This window comes from Strongylocentrotus purpuratus, unplaced genomic scaffold (genome assembly GCF_000002235.5).
Source record: "Strongylocentrotus purpuratus isolate Spur 01 unplaced genomic scaffold, Spur_5.0 spur5_scaffold_3, whole genome shotgun sequence".
NCBI classification, from domain to species: domain Eukaryota; kingdom Metazoa; phylum Echinodermata; class Echinoidea; order Camarodonta; family Strongylocentrotidae; genus Strongylocentrotus; species Strongylocentrotus purpuratus.
In genome coordinates this window covers 964,336-987,634 of record NW_022145609.1, presented here as the reverse complement: position 1 = coordinate 987,634, position 23,299 = coordinate 964,336, and the positions used below count along the sequence as shown (strand labels likewise).

At 37.6% G+C, this 23,299-nt stretch overlaps 1 protein-coding gene across 4 annotated transcripts in view; it reads right to left on the bottom strand.

The window, feature by feature from the left end:
* LOC115928867 (ELAV-like protein 3) overlaps nucleotides 1-17,500 on the bottom strand; it is a 30,525-nt gene extending 13,025 nt beyond the window's left edge. Inside the window, exons 1-3 of one of the 4 annotated variants that reach the window (XM_030996880.1) lie at nucleotides 17,028-17,500; nucleotides 7,523-7,732; nucleotides 681-784 (exon numbers count right to left, since the gene is read on the bottom strand). In XM_030996880.1, the coding sequence (XP_030852740.1) occupies nucleotides 681-784; nucleotides 7,523-7,732; nucleotides 17,028-17,043 (330 nt within the window). In that variant the 5' untranslated portion in view covers nucleotides 17,044-17,500. The remainder of the gene's footprint in view (nucleotides 1-680; nucleotides 785-7,522; nucleotides 7,733-17,027) is intronic. The other 3 variants (XM_030996879.1, XM_030996882.1, XM_030996881.1) reach the window with 3 other exon arrangements.
* Between the last annotated feature and the right edge of the window lie 5,799 nt (nucleotides 17,501-23,299).

Here is a 23,299-nt window from a genome sequence, read left to right as displayed (position 1 = left end):
CAGAGCATCATCTCCCCCCCCCCCCCTTCTCTCTGATTGGTGCTATACATGTAGTCAAGCTAAGACTTAACATCCTGCAAAATTTTCAGAGCCGTATTTTCTGAGAAAGATCAAATGAAAATTAATTTCTATGCCACTTTTTGTCCGTCTAGTTCCGATTTGGATATGACTGAAAAAAGTGTCTCATTCAAAGGGATCATATAATAAATCAAAATGAAATACAGAAGTAAAGAATATCTTACAATAACCTAAAGTATTTGTGGTAGACCATAGTATTGTGGAACACATATCCATTACATTTTGAATATCTTTTTTTTTCTTCTTGGAGGGGACGAGTTGTATGTCTACAAACTTATACAAACAACTGTTTCGAACCCATGTCACATCTAGTATTAATGAGGATCAAATACTGATAACATATTCATCATCAATGATAGAGTTAAATGATACTTTTGCAAGCATATTTGCATAAAAGCATGAACATCAATACACACCTTTGCAGCATAATATTTCAAGACAAAGTTTTGAGATTCAAAATAAAAACACCATGGATAAAATGAGTACACTCTCGTAGGAAAATGTAATAAACAAAAGTATATCAAAAATAATAGATTGAGACAAAATATACACAGACATGCAAGACGAAACCAAACAAAGAAATAATATAAAATTTGCTGTACCTTAATCGTCTTACATTGAAGACGCAATCCATTTAATGTCTTGACGGCTTTCAGGGCATCTGCGGGTTTGAGATAATTCACAAACCCGTACCCCAGAGATTGGCCTGTAAAATGCAAAATAAAATGCAAAGAAAAGAAAAGAAATAATAAATAAATAGGTCTAAAAATCTACTAAAAAATCAAATTATATTTCAAATATGAAAAAGATAAGTTGTCTCAAAATGCGTTGTTAGTTTTCAAAAGGATAGGTTAAGTACAGTCACATTGTTATAATCTGTCATACCATGCCATACGTCTATGTACAGTATTGTACTTTTAATACACCATAATAAAGTCTTGACAAATGGAATAATCGCAAATGATTGATAGGAAGTAAGAGCAGAATATAAAACGGTAACAGATACATGTGCAAGTCTGTTTATAGCCCGTTGATTACTTGATTCTTTCATACCAATAGACTTAACACAGGAGCCACTCGGTTCTTATAGGTAATGGGTTAAACGTTCGAGGAACTTTTAGAGATACAGAATGAACAATGTCAAATCTTATTCAGATAAAAAGAAAATTTATATATCCCAACTGTAAGTGATATACACCACCTCTCTTTCACCAAATCAATTATGGTTTTAAAGCAACAAGTTTCAAGTGTAAAGTGATATGAAATCATATTGAATGAATGCTTCACAGTACTCTGAGGGAAGAAGACTAAAACTAAATAAATCATTGAAGAAAAACGGCCTTGTAACCAGTTCGAACATTGGATGGCTTGTGATTAATGAATTTTTACAATACTCAAGTTACATATAAATGTTTGAGAGATTCATTTCAGCTGGAAAAATTAAGTGGCTATCTTATGAATAAATTAATTCACAATGAGGTTGAATTTGAAAAAATGATCCCTCTGAAATTCAAAATAACTACCAAGGTCTAGAAATAATTCTTTTAATAAAAAGAACACATCCTTTTATTTCATTCTTTTGAAAATAACATTTACATGTACATCTAAGTTTGAGAGGATCCCTGAAATAACCATGTTAATAAACAAAATGTTTTAACATTTAACACAGATAAACTTCATAGTTCTGTTGTTCCTTCTACTTCTGTTCTTTTCCCTCTTTCTCTCCTCTCCCTCTTTCTCTCTCTCCCCCTCTCTATCTCCCTTTCACTATTTCATTCCTTTTTTTTTCCTTCCTCCTTTGTGTCTCTTTTTCTTCTCTCAATACTCTGTCTCTCTCTGTCTCTCTCTGTCTCTCTCTTTCTTGCTGTCTGTGATCATTATCAAGCATCCACACACGCGCCAAGGAAGGAAGTGGCTAATCGGGAGCAACCTGTGTCCCAGAACACCCTCCTATAAAGCCCAGTTAGACTAGCTACCATCACATACACAAATACAATATGTCCCATCTTCCAATGCTTAATCTGAGTTGAAGGTTTGGATATTCATAGTGCCTGGCCAGGATATCCTGCTCAGTTAGAGGTGAAAATGAAGGCAAGCATGAAAGATAAATGGGAACTCTTCATCAACACAAAGGTCTTAATATGTAAATTTATTCTGTCACTATCATTCCCTTTTTACACATCTGTAAAAGAACCTATATCATGCTTCTTTACAGCACCTTTATCATTTATTTCAGGTTGTGTTCTTTAAAAACAAGGACATATTTCTTACAAAATGAGTAACAGTGCAGTAGTTTCTATTTTAGTTTCTAGTTTTTAATTCTTTAGATCTCTGCATTTACAGTAACTGTAATACAATTTATTACGAAAATGACCAGCTGGAGAAATAATCATGAAGTTCTAAACAAACATTTTTTAAAATAAGCACAGCACAATCACCATTGCACACGTCTATTTCCTATTTCCTTCTAGCGATCATATCTGTTTATCACTTAACGCAATTTTTTTCTTCAATGGAATTGCCATTGAAAGACGACACAATTACCCCCCATGCCCGGGAAGATTGGAAAACCATATGTGAGCCAGTAATTCCTGCACTGCACATGGGTGGCAGAAGTTCATGTCTGTCTCGCCCCAAATGAAATTATAGCTTGCCCTTATTTGCGTCATGATATTCTGGTTTAGACAGTGTGATGTATGCAATGCCATGCATAGTTTGAAGAAATTAACTCTACTTCTAATCATTTTCCATTAATCCTTATGTAAATTGAAGTGTTTCTAGAGTTTACAGCTAATATTGTGCTTGGATGGTTGCCATCGGCGATCATTTAAAAATCGACATGAAATTATTACACTAAATTTACATCAACAAACAGATTAAGAATGCATCCTAAACCCGACCCAATATTCTAGATATTGTCAATTCAAATTGTCTTTTCACTACAGGTTGCATATTGTATATACATCGATGCTTGCATCCTGGTTGGCCTAGAGGTCTAAGGACGCAGGTTGCCCCTCAAAGCATAGACAGACAACGATTTACATCAGAAATGTGACATCTGTGCTCTCTAATGCGGTAATGCTTGCACTTTGCCATTATCTTGCTATCCTCTCACTGCTTTCCTCTTTCTTCTTTTTCCTTGAACTTCATTTTGTCTTCCCCCTGGCTCAAGCCCAACATCAATCATGTTAAAAGCAAGATTTGGAGAGAAAGAGATAACCACAGACTATAGCGAGACATTTACATCTGCATCAGTTATGCACGGAGCATTGCGTTTGCCTCCTCCTCTTCTTCGTCGTCCCACGGCAAGTATACATGCAAGGGATACAGGTTGAAGACACTGCCTTCTGTAATGTAAGCCTCCACTCCAATGCACCATCTTTTTCTCTGGACGACCAAACTGAATGCTTTTCAAAACACAGTGCCCATTGATTACACATGTACGGTGCATTGTTATATGGGCTTCTATATATAAAGCCCTTTGTTTAGAGTTTTCATTAATATTTTAACTGATTGTTTTTTTCCTTTAAATGTATAGATCTCATAGGAAAGTGAGAATAACTCCCGTGAACATAGGTTTCATTACTAAATATGGAAGGATGCGATAAATTTAATGGACATTATTGGTACAAAAAAAAAAATCCTATGGATCCATAGAAAACCACAAAAATTAAAATCAATTATTAATTTTGTTAATTGCAAAATAAAAGAGCACTTTGTAGATGTTTAATCTACGAAATTATATGCACATGAATTCTGATTAAAATGATCATTTTAGATATTTTGGTTTAGACGTTGAATTATTACATGAAAATTTAATTTGATTCCCGAGCACTGGGCAAAGGTTTATTTGTAGATTGAGCTTTCGATGGCAAATCATAGTTAATGTGTAGTGGTAATTGTCATTGCAATTCTGTTTGCTGGGTAAATAAGAATATTGCAGTACAACAAGGCTCGCCTTGGCAAAATTTAGTTGCTTTTTTAATTAACGGAGAGCGGCCAGTCCCTGGTTGTCCACAAACGGAAGGTCATGAAGTCGAGGTTATAAATATACACTCTCCACGTTTAGTCCGTTGACAGTGAATGCAAAACGTACATTACAATAAAGAATACAGGCACTCCATTTGGGGATCAATTATGATAATGGGTTTTTGACAGGGAAGTTGTCTGCAGGGATAAGGTATGAAAAAAAAGCAAAAAAAGCCAGGCATGGTGTGACAGTTTAATCTCTGCTGATCGTTTTGATAACTTGTAATAATTGTGTGCTGGGTTTGTTTATGATTAATGAATGTTCTGTATGAAATGATGTCCAAGATCTCCAACACACACAGTGAACATGTGATGGTTTCCATTTGCACAGGCCAGTTGATGTATACATGCACACCTACACACATATATAGATCAGTGTCCACCATAGTCGCCACTGCGTCGTTGTACATGTCCAACGTACAACCATTGTCTGAATGTCTGCCTATGCCCTGACTGACCTAGCTTCAACTGTAATCAAATGATCTTTTCACAATCAGATAAGAAGCAATTTCATATACAGCAGGTGGCACCCACTTATGATTGGATCACCGATTTACATAGACGAAAGGAACTTGATGTGAAATGTTTGAAAAGGAAATGAGGATGATTGTCAGGTGGTGAGCCCTCATGAGGGATGCAGCTATTCATAGATCGATTGCATCTGAACCGGGAATATTGACAGTTTACTCCTTGAGTGTTCCTCGTTTTATTCCAATTCCTACTATTATTTCCTTGTCTCCCTTTTTACTTCCTGGTGCATATCTGCTGAAAACAAATGCCAAGTTGGCAAACCTCAGATGTGTTTTCCATGCCTCGGTTATAATATGGAATGCAGCCATCAATGTAGAAGAACCACCGTCATTGTTTAACATGTTAACAAATCTAGCATTTATACTTCTTATATTATTCTTTCCTGAGACTTCCAGCAATGTTAGTTTGAATGTCTGCCTACCATTTTGGGGATAATTTATATTTCACCCATTAATGTATGATTTAATTTGGATCATACATATCTACATGTACTTCGTAAGGTTACATCTCAGACAAAGGAAATGAAATCTGGCGTTCCATTTTTTTTCTCCGACTGTATAATAGGATGTAAAGAACATGTACTTTTTGTATACCAACAATTTGTGTTCTAATGAACATGCATGTGAATCGAAAGTGTACAGCATTCCTGCACCCCCCATCACCAGTCTTGCTTCAGCATTTTCATAAATCATGTAATTGACAATGTACAAAATGGAAAGAGAGCCAGCTCCTAAATTTGTGAAATGAATGACACGGAGAGATGCGGATGTCAAAATAAATGAATAGAGGAGTCAAGTACACACAAACCACGAACAGAAATGCCTTTTTGGCCGCATGGATTCATTAGATTCAGACAGAAGCACTCGCTTTCCGGCTTAATCCCTGCACGCATGATATACATGGCCACGCACACTGCATTTATGCACCCCAGGCTTTCAAATATGAGCGTTCATCACCTACATGCACATCCATAGCCCCTTTTCTCATGCATAATTTCAATCTATCCACACAAAGAAGGATCATTAAGTTTAATGATTAGACCTCGTCATGAATACTGAATGGGCAGAAATAAGATGCTCCCACAGTCTAAAATTACTTTCTTCTTTGCCTCCTCCAAATAAGGTTTAATAATTCATTCCATGAGGCCTGATCACTTCTGGCTTCTGCTGGATGCATGAAAGCTTCATGTGACTTCAAAGAATATCCATCCATTTCATTTCAATGTTAGGTTTGTATCTTTGTAATTAACATGATTAATTTGCATATTCATATTAAACCCATCACACAAGATGTGAATATTCATCAGTATAATTCAACCATATAGAAAACAAATCTTATAATTATGTTAGTGTATATATTAGTGTTCTAGATATATCTTCCTGTCTATAGATGAAGGTATGACATTGAAAAGGGAATACTGCTGTAAGGTCATAGAAGGTCCAATCGATTCCTATGTGATTTCTTCCCCCCTACCACGACACGAGATGGGAATAAAATTGATACTCGTGCAGCTACAATCTTAACTTTGAAGATTTTCTGTATTGATCTCTGTGCGCTCTGGTTTCCAAGGTTGTGTAGGTCATTCATAGTCTAAAAGCTAATCTAATTGGAGTGTGTTTGTCTCAGATGTGAAATGGTGATCACTGTCTTGCCTATGAACCGTGACATGGAGGCTGGCATGCCTCGTTCATCAACCAAACACTAAACACACTAGGTGGGTGATGGCCGTCGCAGATTACAAGCGTGTAGCAGCAGCAAGCAAGAAAAGAAGAAAATTGCCAGCGGCACACGTTGTCATGATTTCTAATGAGACTCTTATAAACCATGGCAACTTGGAATAAACAAGAGAGAAACTTGGAGCAGGTTTTTCAGTGCATTTCTCACGTTCTTACTTGATGGAGTGACCGTCTTTGAGAATTTATGATCAATCTGCATAATGGTTTCTGCTGCCCCCTTTTTGAAAATTTGATTTTGCTATTCCTAAAGGTTAATTTATATCTTTTTAGGTTGGAAGAAAAGGTGAACTTCTTAAATCACTTCCTTTTCAATGAAGGTTTTGTTAACCTATTGTATCAACAGCTGTTAGTAAAAAAAAAGTATATAGACTACATGGCCAACCTTTCATCCTTCCCAACCCCCAACCCCCAACCCAAGGGGGGGGGGGGAATGAAATTACAAGTGTCATAGTGTTAGAATTGTTCACTAATCCAACATTTCAGTTATTGCTGGGCAATATTTGGGAAATCAAATGCAGATAGAGTACCTAAGTGTGACGTCATACTAAATTTGATAATGACAGACTTTTTTTATTTTTTACTTTTAATGCCACTTGTATTAATACCCTTCCTCTTGGTAGACAATGATACATAGGCCATTGCAGGGCTCGATCTATACACACACAATTTTTTCCCTTCAGTTTCCAAAGAGATTGAGAGTCCAGGTTGAACCCTGGATGGGGTGTATGTTCATGGGGCGCGGGGGTTCTTGTGTATCAGGGTCTAAATGATACGGATAGCCCAAAATGATATTCTGAAAATCATCTAATTTTAATTTACTTCATAGTAAATCAAATAGTTGTTGGTTTATGACTTGGCAAGAGTGGCTCCATATGCTGATTATTTCAAATGATGTAGAGTTTGGATTAGTTATGAAAATCAAAATAGGATAAAAAGATAAATTAAAACAGAATTTAGAATACCTTTGCTAGTTATTGTTAGAATTAGAAACCTGTGAGAGATGTGGAAAGCAGATTGCATTCACCTACATGTATGAAGCCAAGAGTTGGTCTCACAACATGGAGTGGTTAATGTATCCATGGTTTAATAGAGAGAACATGATGAGAGTGATAAATAATAGTTATATATGGAATCATGTTAACACTCACCTGTTAGCTTATCTCTGACCAGTTTGCAGGATTCAATCTCTCCAAACTTTCCAAAGAGTGACTTCATCTCATCCTGGGCCATGTTTTGTGGTAGATAGTTTACAATGAGGTTGGTCTTGCTGTCCTCATCACCCCCGACCCCGACAACGTTTGGCTTCATAAGTCCACCATTCTGCATCGCAGGCTGCACCGTCTGGGCCTCCATGTTGTCTGAAATTATAATAAAAAATCAAGAAAGAAAAGTTTTATAAATGTAAAGCTTCCTGGGAGAAATTTCAATTATTAAATATATTTGTGGCATTCCACCCAGTAAATAAGATCGATTGATCGATCTGTATCAATAAGGTCGATTGATCGACCTATATTGAAAAAACACAAGTCAGAAAAAATCTTGGAACCAGCGGGATTTGAACCTGCCATCTACTGCTTGCCGGGCAGCGACTCTACCACCAGGCCATCACTGGTCCATGGCACAGTCACGATGAACTAGAAACAAATACCTAAGCTCTCCTGATGGCAGGTTCAAATCCCGCTGGTTCCAAGATTTTTTCTGACTTGTGTTTTTTCAATATAGGTCGATCAATCGACCTTATTGATACAGATCGATCAATCGATCTTATTTACTGGGTGGAATGCCACAAATATATTTAATAAAAGAAAAGTTTGTTAATACGCTAGCAGATAAAAATAAAAAAACAAGGAAAAATAAATCAAGATACGAGGCGGAAAGGTCAGAGGACAGTTTGACCTCTAAAATTAACCAACAAGTTACCAGGAATGATGTAATATGGCCATTTAGTGTCTAGTATTAAAATATCACTAAAGAAGGAATCACAAGGAATTTTTTTCAATCTGTATTTTCAAAAGTTGATGGTTTCATCAAGCGTTCACTTTCATATTCAATAACATTTTTTTTCTGTTTTACATTAAAAGAATATTTTTATAAAACGCTTAATCATTATTATTCTAACTCAAGAAAACAGAGCTTACTACAATTTTAACATGTACAACATAAATTTCCAATGAAAATCTTGCATTATTCATGAATTTCATTTATAATTTTTCAATAACTTGTCTAAAAGAGAATATCCAAAGGTAATCAAGTAAAGGAATATTGTAGTTAAAAGTATATACATTTGTATATGGATGTCCTGCCATTCATTATAACCAAATATTTTCCCAACTGGTATTATATACATACAAAGTGAAGTTACTGTCATATAATGATTTCCTAATTGATTTTCACCTTCATTACACCTCTCACACTATTGCAAAGTGGCTTCAGAGATCAATGAAGTTAAAGCTAGATATGTGCAGACAGTATACGGCTAGCTAGGATACAGCTGCAAATGTAGACAGATCAAAACTGAAATCAATAATGTCTATTTACTTCCCCACACCAGCAAATCATACAGAGTTAATCTATACCAGCAGAAACCAAACAGAGCTAATCATTCTAAACGGTACAGATTCATTCACTCTGCATTTTCTTTGTGTTTCTAGTGGCTGATGTGCCTCTCATTTATATATGTTATGCCATTGATCTAGTTTATAAATAAGCACAATGACAACTGATGTTTACCCATCACGGTAAAGATCGCATTATAAAAGTAAACATTAAGACACCGGCTTGGAACACTACGTATGAGAGGAGGAAGATGGCGGAGCATATGGCCGCAGATCTTACAATGCATTTCCACTATAAAACAAATGGATGTCGTAAATCCCCCCATCTTCGTGGAAACCCACTAGAGAGATCTTTTGTGCATAGAAGAATGTCAAGTGCACGGCATGCTGCTCTCGGAGGTCTAGGCCGTAAACATGTGCAAGATTGGATATTGTGCACTGCATACAATGCAGACGATAAGGGAGGAGAAGGGGGAAACAGAGATGCAATTGAAAGATGCTCTGATGAATAGGGACAAATTATCTTCCTGTGCAAACCACTGCTGACGCAATACAACAAACACAAGGTGGACATTATGTGCAAGCAAATCTGTGCTGAACACAAAAGGCTAACATATTGGATGCCATAAATCTTGGGTTGCAGGAATAGGAGTGGAAAAATGAAAGTTATCGCTTGTTCAGGAGATAAGATCGGCATTAGATGTGGATGTCTGGAACATTACGGCAATACATGCAGTTCACTGGTTAACTGTAATGACTCGAGTAGTCTGTACATGAATGGTTAATGATAGAAATGCTATATTTCTCTTCGCCGGTTAAAACAAAATGGTACGATAGTTTCTTTGGAGAGGACTTGTGGTGTCTCGTTCATTACTCCAAAATAAATTCCAAAGAAAAATGCATATTTGGTCATTATTAATTCTTGATATGTCCTACAGATTTTGTATTTCTGGCCGTTCCTATTACATAAAGTAAGCACTACCAGTATAGATAAATTAGCATTTCATTGCACTTGGTATATTTCAGTGGTATGTCTATAGATAGCATCAATGTACATCTTCGTACACCATGTGATGGAAGGAATGTAAAGGTGTAGCGTGTATGTAGTAAATCCCCCCATGATGACAAGCCATCCCAGCTGAAACCCAAATAATTGTTTCATCATTCCTCTAACACCGCCTGCTTCATGGTTGGGACGGGGTAAGAGAAATCTCATGCTGCGTCTGGTTGGTAGGAGCAGCTCCCACCAAAGCAAGCAAGCGAGCGAGGAGCAGCCCTTAAGCTTTGTATTTAATGGGCTTAGTCTTCTTCCAGCTCCATCACTTATTGATCATTTTGCCCTGTATGCTTTCACGCCTCTGTGTCCAGCGTCAGCATGCTTCACCCCCCTCTCATCCCCAGACACCTATGTAGGTCATGAACTGCACCACCACATACCAGACTGCATACTTTACCCTACGCGCCCAGCCAGCCAGGCTACACACTACTACATTACTGTATCTCTCTCTCTCCATCCTCTCATGCTCGATGATGTTGCAGTTATTAGCTACACCGTTGCAGCATCCATGTCTAATTTGCCCTCTATATTCATTTACGGCACATGGCTCATGGTCCCCATGTTACGCCCAATGATAATCCAATGCCTATCAAATTAAAATGGATTTAGAGCTAAGGCTACATGTAATTGTGAAATCGATGCATGGTAAGGCAATCTGTACAAAACGGCATTGGTTCGTTATCATATGTACTCCTATTATTATGAAACAGTACTGCAAAACATAATCTCTTCCTACCATCAGCTACTATCTTAATAGTGTGTTTTTACTAATTTGTTATATACAAATGAATGAATAATAATTCTTTTATCCTTGACAAGCATTAGTCTAATGTGCGGCACCTTGCACAAATCTTGAGGATGACAAGAAATTAGACGCGAGGTGAGAAGCACGACTCTTTCTCAGCCATCATGAAATCAAAATAATAAATCTGACAACGCATAGGAAGAATAACAGGACTGGGTCAAGAGGTAATGTCTGCTCCATATGTCTGGGCCTCAGCAATGATTTATTGCATCGTTGAGGTAATTTTGATCAGGAAGATGGAGGACGGGCAGATGTGGAGGAAGAAGATGCTTTCCTAACAATGGAAATTGCCTCCGACTACGACGACTTGGAATGTTTTGCATAGATATAGGTGCATCAATGATGCAGACCATGTGTGTATATGACCCGCATCTAATGATACACAAGGTCGAAAGATGTATACAGCGCATGCATGTATACATGCAGATTGGATTCAAGGGATGCATTGGTAATATTGTTTGCCTGCCATGTCGTCATGCTTACCCTTCAAACAAAGTGTTTTAAATTCATTTTTCTATGAATCAAATTTGCACAATTTTCCCCCTGATAAACCAGAAAGATACCCATTTTGTGTAAATATCAGTATGTCTACATCTAATGTAGACGAAAGCGAGTTCTTTGTTTTTGTGCCCTTTTGTCTGCAAATATTGTGTTCACGTCCCCCAATTTCATCAAATAAAAGCAATAAAACATTGATGTACTACGGTTCAATGAAATGTCATGTGCACTTCTAATTCCACACTGTGCATCTTTAGAACTCCCGTGAATTGAAGGCCGAATTATGAACATGTACATGTACAAACAAACTTCAAACCAATTACATCGATTGAAAAGACACCCTGGGTGCTATTGTTATTGCGTCCTCGAATCATTTACCAACAGCTGAAGACTTGAATGGACCTCATTTTGTAGTCCACCACAACAGAAATCCTACATATGTAACCCCTATTGTGTCGCTTGAACAGGGAAATAGAAAGGGAAATTAAGCCTATTCACGGTTCCACAAATTCAGCTGTTAGAACGTCATGGTCAAGGCTAGATATGGACAAAGCTACCAAAAAGAGAATCTACACTTTAAGCCGATGCCATGAGAATATATTCATCTCTCGGAGTGCTACATGAATAATGATCTGCGCATGATTTATTGACTGCTTGGCGGTCGGTCCGGCAAGATTTGTGTGATGCAGCTAGGAGCCCCAATGTGTGGATGACGATAATGCGAGGGTTTAGTTTCGTTTCGTGTTAAAGCTCTCCTGCCGCATCCAGGCGTGATATTGTACACATTGGGCTGGATAGAAACGTACCCATCGGGGGAAAACCGGGTCGAAGAAAGCCCAATTCTTTGTCCCCCAGTCTGAGGTTTTTTTTCTAGGGGACACATTGGCAGCGTGCTATTGTTATCATCAGTGCTTTCACTACCTCTTGTTTGTACAGTCTCCTTGCTTTTAGCTATGTGCACTAATAGGGTTCCCTAGCCTAGATCAATTTGCATTTCTCCCATGTGCCCGCCTTTTGGATCGCTACCATCTCTGAGGATATCCATCTTTTCTGGATGCTTTATTTTCTTTCAAACATTTTCCATAGCAACAGTGCGTATCTGTAACAGGGGGTGAAGTCTTTGTCTATTTCCAATTATGTAAACATGCGCATGAAAGCACTCTGAAATTCATTTTGATCAGGTTTAGCTCCCCTCTGTAATGTGAATCCAAGTTAAAGGTGATGACTTAGATTATAATGGTAAATATCCATACCATTTTAAATGAATTAAAAATGTTATTCAATATTTTCATTTTTAAAATTCATATCTTGTTTATAGAATTCAATTGAGATTTATGATTTAGCAGAAATATGAATTCAAGCAAACATTATGGAAGCTAGTACACATTGAAACTAGCCGGTGCATAACACACAGACATGTATGTAACCCTAGTTTCTCTCTGCCACTTCCTCGTCATAACTGATTCCATGTGCAATACTGATAATGAATGTCTAACCCAAACACGGCTGGTCTGTAATACATTTTCAGTGCATTTCTTAATTAAAATGGTAAAATACATCACTCAGCTATTCAAATAAAGATACCATGTTGGTCTTGGAGTAGGAGGGGGTAACATGAAACCAGGAGTGCGATGGGATTGCACCAGTAAAAATGAGCCTTGATGTAACTCTACACCAGCAGAGAGAACGTGCCACTATGTGCTGGCAGGCTTGCTTATCACATCTTACCTTGTGCTGTGTAGAAATGGCAACCAGTCTTCTTTGCTGGCTGGCGCGCGCCATACTGCACTACATACACGGAAGCTTCTGCTCCGACACATGTATTCCATATATTCACAGCCCCGAGTTAAAATCCATCTTATTTTCAAATTTTGTTATTTTGATCGATACTTGGTACATGAATGCAATGGTGTGCATTATTATTAGCTTACCACTGGCAAAATTGTACATGCTTGTGTTGCATTATAAACAATGTACATGTAGCACACACACAGTGTACAATACATGTTATTGTTTTCTCAACCCCCCCCCCCCCCCCCCCCCCCAAAGACAATTTTCGAAGAAAGATATTTCCAGAGTCTATCACATCCTATCTTTAAATTTAATTTTTTTTTTTTTAAACAAGGTTATGAACATTTGGAATAGGAATACAGATTAATGAGCAGCAAATAATGGTTCATTCAATTGCGAAAATCAGGGTTAAAATATGGACTAAAACCCTAAATCTAACTCGCCAAAAAAAATCAATTTCTTTCCTACTTCATTCCCAAGTTCAATGAGGTACTTACATGTATAATGCAGATTTACGTTTCAACAAAGAGAAAGAATAAAACACTTTGTGAGTCTCGTTTCCATTACAAAGTAGAATGCAGTTACAGAATTATGAAAATAAATATTACTCTTCAAAGTTAAAATGATTGTTTGCATTGCAAATGCCTTTTTTTGTGCGGCATCATTCAATTTTCATTCATGCAAATTTTTGAGAATTAGAAAATAAAAATATTTTTCCATTTTAATGAGGGAAAAATTTGTCTCAATGAGTAAAGAACGATAAAAAAAACTACAACATGGAATAAAAGTAAAACAGTTTGATGAAAATCCTCTGCTCAAGCTGCAACCATGCTATTCAATTATTACACTTTCTCTCTCTAATATCCCTACTGTATTGCGTTATGTATTATTTCTCATCTTCTAGACAGACTGTGCTTGATAACGCTGAACTCCTGCTGCTACTGTACGCACTATGCAATGTCCAGATATTGCACGCCAGCAACACTTTTCAGGCATCTTTAACCATATCCATGTCGACAGTGCAATTACCTGGTTGATTTCCCAAGGGTGTTTAGGCAAGAGGAATAAGTTTAATGCAAACAGCATTGTTTATAACAAGCCAAGTCCCTTACATGCTCAACCCCTATAGACTCTCTATGCATTCTACCTAGTGGCAAGTCAGGCTGGGGTGATCCGTTATGACAATTAAATTAAATCAGTCTATAATATGTAGGTTGCAATAAATTGTTAACCCTTTAAAATTAGATTTGTGTTTCTTTTAGATTCAAAATTATTGTGTACTTTAAATTGAGGGTGATAAATTCATCAGCTTGCCAGACTTTTTACCCATTACAAAATACTTAATAAACATGGATGTACATTGTACTTTCTCTTCCAGCCCTGGATACATTTACTTGTCTTAATATATTTCACATGGGTATGTTCTTTGTAAGTTTGCATTAAAAGGCAATACTTAACTATGTCATTTGATAAAACTGAATTACATTCAGGGTCTTCATTCATAATTCATACTCGATAAATTTTGTGCCAAAAGGAAGAAAACCTACACTGCTACAGACACATGAATAAAATAACATTGAAGACTTGACAATATTAATCTAGCCTACATAAGCAACAACATATAAATAACTAGGGGAAAGTTTGAATTCTACTTTGTCAAATTAAATTTGTGTTCATATAACTAACATATCTACTAATTGTATTTAAATAACTCTCATATCTGATATTTCTCTGATAACAGCAAATATCAAATTCAGAGCTTGAAATATTTAGAACATTGTTACACTGCTCTGGAACAGCATGAAAGTGAATGCTTGCAAGTGAAATCTAGAGTAGATCTAGACACCATACTAGTACTAGTCCATGATGTGTGCCAATATCAATGAAATTACAAATACTATTAAAGAAATCTTCAAGTAAAAATTAGATTTAGAGGTCTAGGTTTACATCAATCTAGTCCAAGATATCCAAAAGGTTTTCAGTCAAAAGATTATTTATAATTATAGGTCTGAGAAACCAGACTAGAAGCTTAATGTCAAGATATAATATGCCTGGGACCAAGACTACATTCAGGACATGGATTTCAACAAGATTTTCTGACACTTCCTTATTTCATGATTTATATGGTTAGGCCTACTGCAATTGCCTCAATCCGCTCAGAGGTTGATAAATAAAAGCAGAAAAATGAGAAACTGAGAATTAAGCGAGATGAATTATTACTAGACCTATTAGGACATGAGTTTTTAGAATTAGACCCTAGACCCCTAGGCCTACATCAAAATTGCTGTCTAGATCTAGTGCCAGTAGTGGCGAGACAAACCAACAAAACTTGGTAACGAGGCAGTACAAAAGTATAATGTAGATTATTTCATACCTTTTAGTTTCACACACATTTGTTTTTTTAAACATTTTATTATTATTAGCCTAGACCCTATCCTATTCCTATTCCGAGAGCTCTTCCCCCCCCCCCCCCAACAATAAATATTTTCTCCTTCCTTTGCCCAAGATACTTTGAATGAACAAATTTGAATTATTTTAGAAGATCTAGAGATCTACTAGTACTACTGACTGTAGGCCTACCGCCTGCCTAAAGGAATGAACTTTATGAAGATCTATTAGATCTAGATTAAGTTATTAAATAATATGTGGTCAGTGTAGAAGGAGTTGCTCCAAATTCAAGCAACCATAATCCCCCCCCCCCCCCCCTCCCCCTCCGAGACAATCATTTCAGTGTCCTAATCTACTAAATAACAATGCATTCAGTTAAGACACCTAGATAAATTGCCACATGAGAACCGAAAATGAAACACAAAAGTCTGAAATTGGCGCTAAAAAGCAGGCCAGCCAGATGACTGAATTATGGCATTGTTGTGAAAAGCCATGCTGAAAGGTCACCGTGGTTTGTGAATAGCTAGTGGTTCATGCTCCCATACACTGGCGCGAGCCGCCGCCGCACAGTTCCCACACAAACGTAAACAAAGGCAGTGGCACGCGACCCGGCTGAAGCCAGCTCGCACGCCGGCCATGCAGGGGGCGACGGCTCAGTGTGTTCGCGTGGCTGTGGAACTTGCCGCGTGACAATGCAGCGTGCCACACAGACAGGGGTGAAATGTGTGTGCCCTTGTCGTGAATGCGGACTTCATCAGCGTAGGTCAACAAGTCGTACCGGTGCCTCCATCTCAATCTGATTCTGAGGTCTTTCACTCAATTTGGAGATTCTTTTGTTCAATATCGGTCTTGCTTTGTAATCTAGATTTAATGCTTAGATTCTAGACAAATCTCATGAAAATCTATGGTTTAGAGTAAGATCTAGATCGTGGGATTCTAGGCTAAAATGTGAAAAATAAAATAGATCTATTTTACAATTTTTAGATCAGGAAGAAGAACATGGTCATGTTTTTTTTTTCTTCATATTTTCAGACGAAAGTGGTAGGTAGGTTATTCCTTCTAAAGACAAGGCCCATAATATCCACCAACGTCCGCTGATGTCACTGTGGCCATCTCAAAATTCTCATGATAATTTCGGAATCAAAACTCAAAAGGCACAATAGTCTAGATCTAGATCTAGATCTAGATTTAAATATGTTTGCCCTCGCAGAGAGAAAGAAACGGAAAACTCGACTGTAGAGTCTAAGCCTAGTGTAGGCCTAGACTAGACCAGAATGAAGAAGGGGGGGGGGGGGGTGTAAGACTGCAGTGTAAAGTCTGTAAAGAGTAAGAGGACACGCATGTTGGAAATTAAACGTGTGAGTGTGACAGAACTGGTGGTGTCTGGTTATCGGAATGCAGTCACAAAACATTAATAACATTAACAAGTCCTGGTCTAGATTTTTCACTAACGCAGAGTGCTACAACAAAACAGATAGAAATCTTGACAAGTTTGACCTTGTTAATCTTACATTGGTAATGACAATGTTATGTTAACACCACACACACAGACTACTCACCAATAACGTTGATCATTGCAAGGTCCTGGGTAAAAAATTGCAGAAACTAAGATGGTACTGTTATCTTGGTTGGGACGCGATAAATCCTTTTTGGCTTGCAGAAAACAAAAAATCCGTGGTAAGATGGGAGATGAGTGGGACGACCGGTGGAAGTGTATCAAACCCCAAACAAACGAGTGGTGATGAAATTCTTGGGAGTCACCTGTAGGAGCAAGCCAATATTTCTGATAAACGCTGTCGGTCTGACAATGACTTAGGTACCTTGTGATGAAATGTTTCTGCTGAAAATGCGTTTTAAAATAAAGACTCGACTGCCTACAAAAGAAAAAAGAAAGAAAATCACATAAGCTAGACTAGACTAACAAATATCGAAAAAACGAAAATATGCGTGAGTCGTCTCGTACAAGGGTAAAAACTGAATGGACACTTCACCGACTCATCTGACGAACTAAAATAGTAAATACAAGTTCAACGTGCTACCGTTATACCGTGCCGCACTACACGATGTCTGGCTCAGAATACATCCGCGCTTTAATTTATGCTGGCACGCGCCAGTCACCGCTCAGTCCACGCCCCCTTTTTCAGCAGACTTACGAAAATACAGTCCGTGAAGGGGTGTACGGAAATATTTTCTACGTTCCTCATCTATTTCATTAATGACTAAATTCTTCATGTATTTCTCTGTTATTTCAATATATAATGAAATCATAGCAATTTTGTTTGTCATGCGCAGGAATATAAAGCATAGGAGTGCAATCAGTGCAGCCACGTGCCAGGATCACCCTGACGTAATTATTCAAAATCTTCGCCTGGGGCCTAGAGATAATGGAGTTCCAGTAACTTCCCCTTTCTATATACCATGTCTCGTAGACGTTTATCGTGCTCCCCCACACGTACTGGTAGAAGATTGGGGGGGGGGGGACAGTATTAAAATATAATAGAGCTAAGACGTCAACACCTAATTTATGAGGATTTCCTAATTTCCTGCTCCAATACAAAGCCACTACACACAAACAATGCTGTTTCACGAGTAGCGGAAGTGGATATTATTGTGATTAAAGCATTACTTCCCTTTAAGTTTAAATATTCAACGGTAGAAGAAAATAGTCCTTTTGTTTAATAAGAGCCTGAGATACGAATATTCTTTTATTATTAGGAAATACTTGCATCTCAAATTAGCAGGGTATCGGACCATATCTAGACCTATGAATGCTCGTTCACCTGTGAGTCTCTTGGCAGTGCTACAGTGCATGCTCAGAGCTTTGTCTAGACACTCACATGGTTAGTCACCTTGAGGGAAGTTTTTAATTTTTCATCTTCATGTTCATTGAAACCAGGGAACTAACATACAATGTATACTAATAATTCTGAATCAGCCAGACGATGACATTGAAATTGAGTTTGGAAAATCATTCAAATAAATACTATCGTAAAGAGGAAATTAAATGACAATCGTCAAATATTGCAAAAAACTTCTCTAAACGCTTAAAAGAATCCTGAAAAATCTCAGGCAAAACAATAATATGTGTATTCCTGGCTCGGTTTGTCATCATGGGCTTTGCAACTTGATGGACGGGAGAAAATTTCTATGTAAATGATTATCTAATTTGTTTTTAATGTAAGAAACAAAAGAGAGAAAAGACTGGCAATAGGTATTTGTCTGCATGGTATCGATGTCCCAAGCACTTTTGGACAAACAGTTTACCTTACTAAATAGCAACAAAAAAAAGCACATTCACAAGCACACACAGAAAAGAGTAATTTTATCTTACAAGAACACCCCTCATAGTGATTAGAACATTAGGTCAATGCAGTATGTATTGTTGTCAGGGTAATGGTTGAAGACGAGGAAGTATCTTGAACTGGTCAGATGTTCGAGCAACATTAACTTACATAAAAGGCTATTATATTGCAGGTGTTATACATTGCAGTCGAGTTCAACTTCGATGATCAGAGTCGGATCCAATTGATGGGAATTTTACCCCCATCTATTTAAAATCTGTTTTGAATCCAAACAGTAACAATTTACATTGTCTAAGAATAAAAAGGAAGTGCATAATTATGGCAGTCATGTTGGATCCTCCTTTCTTTTTAAATCTATCGATCTATTTTTTAAATTTCTCGTGTATCTTCTTTTTATTTCTATCAGCTTCTTCTCCCTCTTATTTCTATTTTGTATTTGGGTGTCTCTCTCTCTCTATATATATAATAATGGAGAGGTTCCAGGAGCCATGCAGAGAATTAAAAAAAGAGCCTGCTTTCAAATTTCCCCATCTGTCAAGCACGATTTTCTCACAAGAGGGCGCTATAATATTTCCTCGTTTGATGATAGTTGCTTCATCTGTGCATGCAATCGCCAGAGCGGATCTACTTTTCTCGTTTATATCATGAATGGAATTACATTCAACAGGTGATAGCATCTTGATAATGTAAATTTCACATGTCATTCATCGGTGCTGCATTCCCCAGGTGTCGATTTCTCTGAAGTATGTCCGCTGTATGTAAATTTTAGGTACATGTCTGCCAATCAAAATGGAAATAACGAATACAGGTATTTTTTTAATGAAGCCAATCTAGAAATAAGACGATCTCGAGAGGACGCTTCTATTTTGTCAAAAGTGAGAAGCAAGCGTTTTCACTTCTTACATTTACTTTTATTAGTCTACCTAAGTCTATAAACTTCACTTTCTTTTGAGCTGGGAAAAGGCCCCCGGAAAGGCCCATTACATTGTTAATACGGAGTTGAAGCTCAATTGCGCGTTCTAGTTGCCTTTTTTAATGCACACATTTTAAGAGCTTTCAGTAGTGGATTGCCTGGATTTAACCATTTGCTGTTTTTTCTTCCTATATTCCAATTTTCTATTGTATTGCATTCTAAGAATGGGATCAGTATGTTGAGGACGGCACTAAAATGACCTCAATTTGCAACCTTAAAGGAAACCTCGCCCCCCCCCCCCCCCAAAAAAAAAGTGTAAAGGTATGTATGCTGAAAATGAGATGTACTACACTCTTATTTCCACGGAGTCAAATTTCACTCTGAATGGCGTCAGCTGGGAGTCAACTCTATTCCTAGTTAAAGTGACACGGAAAAGGAGTCATCTTGACTCTGAATTGAGTCAATTGTCAGCTGATGCCACACAATCCGAGTCAAATTGATTCGGAATCCGTGTCACTTTAACTAGGAATAGAGTTGACTCCCAGCTGACGCCATTTAGAGTGAAATTTGACTCCGTGGAAATAAGAGTGTAGTCTTCCCTTTAATGTATATTATTCTTTATGAAAGTGTACAAGAAATATACATGTACAAATTTGATATTCTTGACATGATCTAATGCCCTTCATTATGACATGGGCGCAATTACCGTTTTCTTGTTTAAGCGAACTTGCACATGACATGCACCAAATTTTAGTTAGAAAGACTTTTTCATTCAATAATAAAACTTTTCTTGTCAATGAGGGAAAATCATAGTTGAGATGGTAAAAATTATATTTGGTCAAAAATATATATAGCTGGGGAACAACTGAACTCAATTATTTACAAAAACCAAATATAGCCGCGGTTGACAAATCTATTTCATTCACGTTCACCATAGAAGAGCACCAACCTATTTATGCAATTTACATTCTGACTATTGACTGTATTACAAAAGATAATAGCAGGTGAATGAAATATTTCATCACCACATACACCTGCATGGGACGGAGGCATCCATAAATTTCAAAACATTTACTTGATAAACAACTTCGCAAGGTACTTCACGTTATCATTTTCATGCACTTCGATGGTTGTATATAGACATCATTAATGGGAAAGAATACAATAAATCTCTTATAATAGTTGAATTTAAGTTATTTCTTTAGGTGAGGTTTCCTTTAAGTTATTCTCTATCAAAATAACAAATAAACAAAGCAGTCATATTATTGAAAGAAAAATATACGATTTTCACAACGTCGATTCGTATTTAATTCCGAAAAAAGAAGAAGTTCAAAATACAAAATTCGGAAAGGATTCTATCATTTTTATCTCCCCCCCCTCCCTCCCTCCCTCCCTCTCTCTCTCCCTCTCTCTCTCTCTCTCTCTCTCTCTCTCTCCCTCTCTGTACGAATATCTAAAATGATCGTGAACCTTCGAGTGAATAAATCATACTTTCGGAATGATGAACCGCATGTCGAGTTTAATAAAACATTACGATATGCACATTTTTGTCACCGCGGAGTCAATTATTGACATTTTTTTAACAAAATTTAATTTCTATCAGTATTATGTTTGTTGAGAAAGAGCTATAGTGACAAAGCATTTTTTTTTTATATTGCATTCTATAAACGATGTTTCTATATAATTTATGTTAAACATCGACTCACTGGTCTATCGACTATATCATTTTTTGCAAGTTTTCAAAACGTTACGAACCCTGGGCTGGAATCACCCCCGCAATGAGAACAACAAGTCCCTGGATGAGGTGGTGTAAACAAACAAAAAACTGATATAAATGTAGTCTCCGGGTGGCGTGGGTGCAATTGCCTCCTTTCGAGACCAACAGCCCACGAGACCGACAGCCTACGAGACTGACCAGGGGCGGATCCAGCCGGCGACAAGAGGGGTCCCCAATCTTGAGAAAATAAGCGGGGGGGGGGGGGGGGGGGGGGGGGGGGGGGGGGGGGGGGTAAAAGCACATATTTTCTTCTTTTTGTTCCAGTTTTTGAGGAATTTTTTTTTGGGGGGGGGGGTATAAGTGCACTTTTTCGGGGACCCAATTCGTGCAAAAAAATATTTAGCAGCAATTCATCCAGTCGGTGAATAAGCTTTTATTTATTTTATTTTTTTTGTGGAAGGTCAGGGGGCCGCTTTTGTTTTTTGATTAAAAAAGGGTAAAATTTACGTTACTCTCCTATTTTTTTTTACCGTTTTGTGGGGCTAGGGGGAGGGATCGGCCCGGCGGATCCGCGCCCGAGACTGACAGTCCGTCGAGACCAATAACATACGAGACCAACAGCCCAAGAGATTGACAACAGCTCACGAGACTTACAGGCTTATTCTCGATCTATAGTGAACCCTCTGAAAGTATTTTTTTTTCTTCAGAAGACAAGACAAAACACAGTTTTTTCTACACCCAAACTTGAGAGGCACCCCAAAACAGTGGAAAGAGTTTTTTCCGCACAAGTGCAGTTTAATTTTGTATGTTGACTGAACGCATACTCCGGTCGTAATCTTTTAACACAAATTGTGTATAAATCACTTTAGTCTCTCGATATATCTGCCATATTGTGATTTATTAGTGTATGCCCCCTCCTATATCACTTTAAAGGGAATCCAAGGCACTCCGAGGGGAGGGGGGGGGGGGGTATAGCCTGCTTAAATACCCCTCGCATCAGGAGGACCCCGTTATTTACCATCAATTATAGACCATCATTCCAGATACCCTTTTTTCTCCGTTTGTTCCTCGGTAATTGGCAGAGAAGAAGAAGAACAAGAAATGGGTCCAAAGTAACTGCCTCACTGCCTCACTGGCGGTCATTGATGTCTCTTACGGGCTAGGGCAGTATGAAACCAAATGATGTCATTTTACCCATAATTTGAATGATTTATTTTCTACTTTTACTTGAACTGGGTCAAGAAGACTATTCATAAAATTTAAAATGAATAAGAAAATTGATCTTTATAACGATAACAGTGACAATTATTGATGATGAGAAGATAATAAAAGCTATTAGTATCTGGGCTAATCATGCTAAAAGTAAAGAAGTTATGATGATTAATATTTGTTATATGATGGCGGTCTCTTTGTGTATCGTCTTGAAATGAATCATTATTACAGTTATAATGATTATTGTCTTAAGATCTATAGATCGTATAACTTGCCTACACACGGCGCCTTCACATCATAAGCCAATACGCTAAAAAGTGGTCCTCAAGAGCCAGGGAAGGGGGGGGGGGGGGGATACTCAGATTTGGTTTGGACGGGGGTGTGTCGATGAAACCTCAAAATCTCTACCCATTTGTTAAGGGTCATTGGGGGGGGGGGGGATTTTCCTCGAAGTAAAACCCGTTTTTGAAATTTTGAAAAAACTGACCCATGTTTAGGGATTTTTGTGTGAAAAAGTGACCCATTAGAGCGACACATCCTGTATGTCTTAATATGTGGTCCCCCCCCCCGAAGGCTTCGCGAGTACAATCCGTATACCCTCAGTGATTATATTTTGTGTGTGGTGCTCCAATTGAAAGAAAATTTTACATTCACAATGTTTTTTTCAGTGAATTAAAAGCAAATAAT